The sequence below is a fragment of the Otolemur garnettii genome, unplaced genomic scaffold, assembly GCF_000181295.1.
Source record: "Otolemur garnettii isolate 467f Iridium unplaced genomic scaffold, OtoGar3 scaffold00005, whole genome shotgun sequence".
NCBI lineage: Eukaryota > Metazoa > Chordata > Mammalia > Primates > Galagidae > Otolemur > Otolemur garnettii.
In genome coordinates, this window is record NW_003852400.1 from 936,746 (window position 1) to 942,323 (window position 5,578).

Here is a 5,578-nt window from a genome sequence, read left to right on the forward strand (position 1 = left end):
AGGCGGTGCGCCGGGCGTCTTCTCCCCTTCCTCTGCTGTGTCCCCTTGGCTGCGGGGACCGGCCATGGGGCTGCTCCAGGTGTTCGCTTTCAGTTTCTTAGGTAATTCCAGGGAAACGGCGGCGGGGAGGGGGTCAGACTGGGGCATGGGGGAAGAAAACCCCAAAGCCACTGGGAGCCCCACCTTCCAGGGGGCCTGGGGGTTCCGGAGAGGGACTGGTTGGAAAGGACGCCCCTGAGATTAAACGCCACCACCCTTGCCTCGGCGGTGGCTGGAGACCGCGCACGCGGAGCGCCGCGGACCCACATCCCCCGGGCTCTGCGCCGAGAGCTCTGGCTCCTGCGGGCACCCTAGGCTGGTTCACGCTGGGTTTCCCCACTGCAGAGAGCAGGCTCCCTGGGATGGAGGGCTCCCTAAGAACCAATTTCCCCCGAAAGTGCCCGAGCCCGAGCGCAGGCTTCGTCCTGGCAACAGATTGGGAACATGTGGCTTTAATTAACCATTCCCATTTGTCTCCGGATGGCACCAGAAACAGCTGGAGCCGGCGCTTCCCTGGAATGGCGAAGCCACTCCAGAGCCGCAGGGACTGTCCACTGGCCCCCTTACCCGGGGAAACGTCATCTACAGCGAAGCGCCGGCGACCCTGGCGCGTACACGCACACGCTTTCCTCCCTGCGCACAGATTTCCACGAGCACCCTCGCACTCTGACACCGAGGATGCGCCGGCTGCCGCGTGCACGCGGGTTCCCACGCGCGTGGGTGTGCAGCGTTTGGGGGCCAGGCTCCCTGTGCCCGGCCCCGGGCGTGTCGAAGGGGACGGTCTGCACATCCACCTTTTGTGGATGCAACTCCCGGGCAGATGAGGGTGACGCGAGCGGTGGTGGGTTTCCCGAGAAGGATGCGCTCAGCTGCTGCGCGAACCTGATGACGAGTCTGAGACTCTCCGCGTCTTTCTCGTCCCTGTTCTCCCAGCTTCTCTTTCGATAATCTCTCCATTTTGTCTTTTCTGTATATTCTACTTTCTTCCGTCCCTGCCTCCGCTGTTTCTTTTGCTTGGGCCCCACCCCCACCCTGTCGCCTGCCCTTTCCCGCAGCCCTGTGCGGAGCCGGAGTGCGCGCTCAAGAACCGGAGTTCAGCTATGGCTGCGCGGAAGGCAGCTGCTACCCAGCCACCGGCGACCTTCTCATAGGCAGAGCACAGAGACTTTCGGTGACCTCGACGTGTGGGCTGCACAAACCCGAGCCCTACTGTATCGTCAGCCACCTACAGGTGAGATTGGAGGGCTGAGTTCAGGCTCTGCTAGCGCCGCCTCCAGTCCAGACTGAAAGGGAGGCCCAGGGGACTCTGCATCCTGCCTGCAGTCCAGATAGGAAGCGCAGCAGCCGAGGAGTCCCGGATTAGGTTGGTAGCTTGCCCCATGTCAGTTTGCACAGTTGCATCCGCCAAACATTTCCTGCCGTCACCTCTGTCACCTCTGCCCGCATGGCCAGTGTGGAAAGGCAGGGCTGCAGACAGACCTGGCCCTTGCCTTGGCCTGGGGTCTCTAAAAGTCCTCACTTATAAAATTCCTTCCTCTTTGGAAATGTGTATTCAAGGTGGGTTAGGTGGTTTATCCTCTTCTCTACGAACTGAGCAGTGGTCTTGGGTTTTCCCATGCTTTCTCTTGGGTAAAGGATATTCTAGCACTGACAGACACCCCACAAGGAAGGTGATTCTAATCACAGAATGCACCCGTTTTCCTCTCCTCACTGGGTGCTGTTCCCATGTTCCCAAATAGCTCCATTAGGTAATATCAGGATCAGATGTTTTCTTTTTCAAAATGCCCTGGTTGCCATGGGTACCCTGATAGAGGAAGACCAAAATGAAATTTCAGGGTATTACATGTTTCTAAAAGTGGACCCAGATTTTAGTTTTCAGAGGTCATGTTTATACACAGCCAGAACTAATTTTAAAAGAAATTAGTGTAAACTATCCAGAATGAAGATCCTCTTCCTTGATTTCTGAAAAGCTGCTATCTCTGGTCTTCAGTCTCACGTGCAGTGCAAGTTCCAAGCTAATCGCCTGGTGTGAGGTCAGTCCACCCACCTGTGTGACTGCCCTTCAGAAGTACACTGTGTAGTGTGTAGCACAGCAGACGCCTCAGGATGGAGTCCCTTTTACAAAGCAGAAAGTCTCTTCTGGAGACCTAATAAATTAAACTGAAGGAATGTGGTAAAGTGGATTCCACTCATGTGCTTCCAGGTTTATACAGAGATGTCTAGACTGCTTCCTCCTGATTAGAGGGGAGACTATAATTAAACTTTTTTTTTTTAAGTTCTGGCAATTGTTCTCCAATACTAGTTTCCTTGACTACAAGTTAACGAAAGCAGTTGATATTATATTAGCATTTAAATTTTGCCTAAAATATTGTGCTAACATTTACTTGAGAGGCCAGGACATCCTGTAAATGAATCACCATATTCTGAAATCAGCTTTGACCAAAATGAGAATAGGAATACTTGTCTTAAAAGCAACTGGAGCCAGACCCTCTGGTTGATACAATTAGGCATGAAATCGTAGAGTGCCTTTCATAGGTAACAGAGCCTAAACAAAGGACGGGACATGCTCTTTTCTCACATATTTAGTGGTATAAAAACCGAGGCAGGAAGCGTATTCTCTCCAGGTCCCAGTGCATCCTTAACTTTTGATCTCTGTATCTTACTTAGTGCACCTTGCTAGTCTCCCAAATCATTTTGTGAAGAAGGTGGTAACTAACTATATACAAATATAAAAGGATAGTCACTTGATTTTTTCCTTAGTAGCAAGCAGCCTTGATCAAATGCCATTTGTAAGATATATACAGAGTGGCCATTGCACACGAACTTTATGGCCATCTTGTATATGGGTTTCTATATATTTAAGTCTTAGGATCATTTTCAGACTTAAGGATAATGTACCTTTCAAAAAATTTTGGTACAGAGCAGAGCTCCTTGCGGAAAAGGGAAGTGTTAAACTGTGTGGTTTATGATTTGCCACGAGGGAGTGCACAGAATGTAGAGACCTCAGAACTGCCTGGCGTCTGTGGCTCCCATTTTAGAAGAAAGAAAATGTGAGAAATTAAAAGTTTCTCTAAAACCTACCAGGGGTAGGGATCGTGTGCCCATCCAGGTCCTTACATGACACATTTCGACTGAAGCCAAATATTACAGAACAAATTCTTTTATTAAAAGAGGAGCAGCAGAGAAGGATGAAGCTTTTCTTGCTCCCTTTGGTGTTTAACAAAGAACAATCTAGAAATCAGAAGACTGCCGGTTCCCTACCCTGACTCTGTCTTCATTCTTGTTCATGTGCATATTGGGGTTCTTTGAATTGGCCCCAGGTTATAGTGGTCTCAACATGGCAGGACAGCCTGGTAACCCATTCTCCAGAAATAACCCGTGAGCCTACATGCCACCACATGGATTCACTGCATGGGCAGAATAGAAACCAAGAAATCTTTTTTTTTTTTTTGTAGAGACAGAGTCTTACTTTTTCGCCCTCGGTAGAGTGCAGCGGAGTCGCTCCAGCAACCTCCAACTCCTGGGCTTAGGCGATTCTTCTGCCTCAGCCTCCCAAGTAGCTGGGACTACAGGCGTCCGCCACAACGTCCGGCTATTTTTTGTTGCAGTTTGGCCGGGGCTGGGTTTGAACCCGCCACCCTCGGTATGTGGGGCTGGCGCCCTACTCACCGAGCCACAGGCGCCTCCCGAAACCAAGAAATCTTGTTCTGGAGTTCCCAAAGCATCTCTAAATGCTTCTGCCTAATACTTGGTTTCTGCCTTATTTAGGTTTTAGAAACACAAGCCAAAAGAATTGTATTTTTTCCTTTCATTTTCAGTTTGCTTGATGTCAGCAAAAATTCTCTAATTCCTCGTCTGCCTTTTAAACTTTAGAGTAAGCGTCTCTAGCTATTTATTGAGATAAAGGTTTAAGCCTAGGAATTTGATTTGATTACATCAATAGGTTGTGGAAAAAATGCCTTCTTTTACTTTTGACCTTGCATTTGTAAGAAAGAAGGAAATTATTACCAGGCATATTTTAGACTCAGTAAATTAAAAGTGGAAGATAAGTCGTTTAAGTAATTTTCACACATTCATTTTTCCTGAAGCTAGTCAGTTTGATTTTTATGTTGTGTAGGGTTTTTAAATGTAAACAAAAATTTTTGATGAAATTGCTTTCTAGACTCATGAAACTAACTTTATTTTCAGGAGGACAAAAAATGCTTCATATGTAATTCCCAAGATCCTTATCATGAGACCCTCAATCCTGACAGCCATCTCATTGAAAATGTGGTCACTACATTTGCTCCAAACCGCCTTAAGATTTGGTGGCAATCTGAAAATGGTATGTGGTTGGTATGGGAACCAGTTCCAGGAGTGTGACTGGGAACCTGGGTAGGGTTTACAGGCTCCTGGGCGTTTGTAATTACGATTGGCTTCTCTGTACTGTAATTAGGGCCTCTGACAGATTTACTGCCTGGAGCACTAACTGCTCCTAGTAAAATTTGATCCTGAAGCATGCACTTCCTATAAGAAAGCAGCCTTTCATGCTATAGACTAAAGGAGCATTTCATTGTCCTCATCCAGAGGGGGAGTTTGGGGAGAATGTATGTGCTGGGGATAGTCTGGGAAGACCCAATACTAGCTTAGGCCTTTATTCCTCTACAAAACATAATATGTTTCATTTCAATCAACCCCAAAGGAAAGGGCAGAATCACAGCCCCTACCACCATCCTTCCATCCACAGAAAATCTCATAATAGTAATAATAGTACTGAATAAGCACCATGATGTAATTTTTCAGAGACTCTGTCAATGTGGATATGATCCCAAGTTAAACAGTTCTAATGATTGTGTGAATCCAACCCCCCTTTTTTTCCTGTGCCATTTGGGTTTTGATATAATACATTCATCAAATATAATATTACTATTATTGTGAAAACTAAGCCCAGATGAATTTCATATTTGTTTCAAATATGAATGCTGAAATTTGGGGAATAAAGGTAGTTAAAACTACCTTTGTTTTTAAAACAAGTCTATGAGAAAGGGCTCTCAAAGAAATGAATCTCAGCCTGGCCACAAAGAGTATGAACACTACTTGACCTTTTTTTCTGTGCCCTACACCTGGGGAGCCTCTGGATGTTTGTAGTCATTTATCCTTTTGTAAAGAGGACCTCCTTTAATAGACTTCCTTGTCAGGTGGGCACAGTGGCTCATGCCTATAATCCTAGCACCCTGCAAGGCTAAGGCAGGTGGATGGCTTGAGCTCAAAAGTTTGAGACCAGCCTGGGTAAGAGTGAGACTGGTTGCTCCTAAAATTAGAAAAACTTGGGTGGCACCTGTGGCTCAAGGAGTAGGGCACCGGCCCCGTATACCAGAGGTGGTGGGTTCAAACCTGACCCTAACCAAAAACTGCATAAAAAAAAAAGAAAAACTAGCTGGCCATCCTGGCAGGTGCCTATAATCCCAGCCACTCTGGATGCTGAGGCAAGAAGATTGCTTGAGCCCAAGAGACTGAGGTTGCTGTGAGCTATGAAGACACAATGGCGCTCTACCCAGGG

The 5,578-nt window shown here is 47.4% G+C and overlaps 1 protein-coding gene across 1 annotated transcript in view; it reads left to right on the top strand.

The window, feature by feature from the left end:
• Positions 1-5,578, top strand: part of LAMB1 (laminin subunit beta 1) — a 75,329-nt gene continuing 69,751 nt past the window's right edge. Inside the window, exons 1-3 of the mRNA XM_023519583.1 lie at positions 1-101; positions 1,095-1,270; positions 4,228-4,363. Of these exons, the coding sequence (XP_023375351.1) occupies positions 65-101; positions 1,095-1,270; positions 4,228-4,363 (349 nt within the window). The 5' untranslated portion in view covers positions 1-64. The remainder of the gene's footprint in view (positions 102-1,094; positions 1,271-4,227; positions 4,364-5,578) is intronic.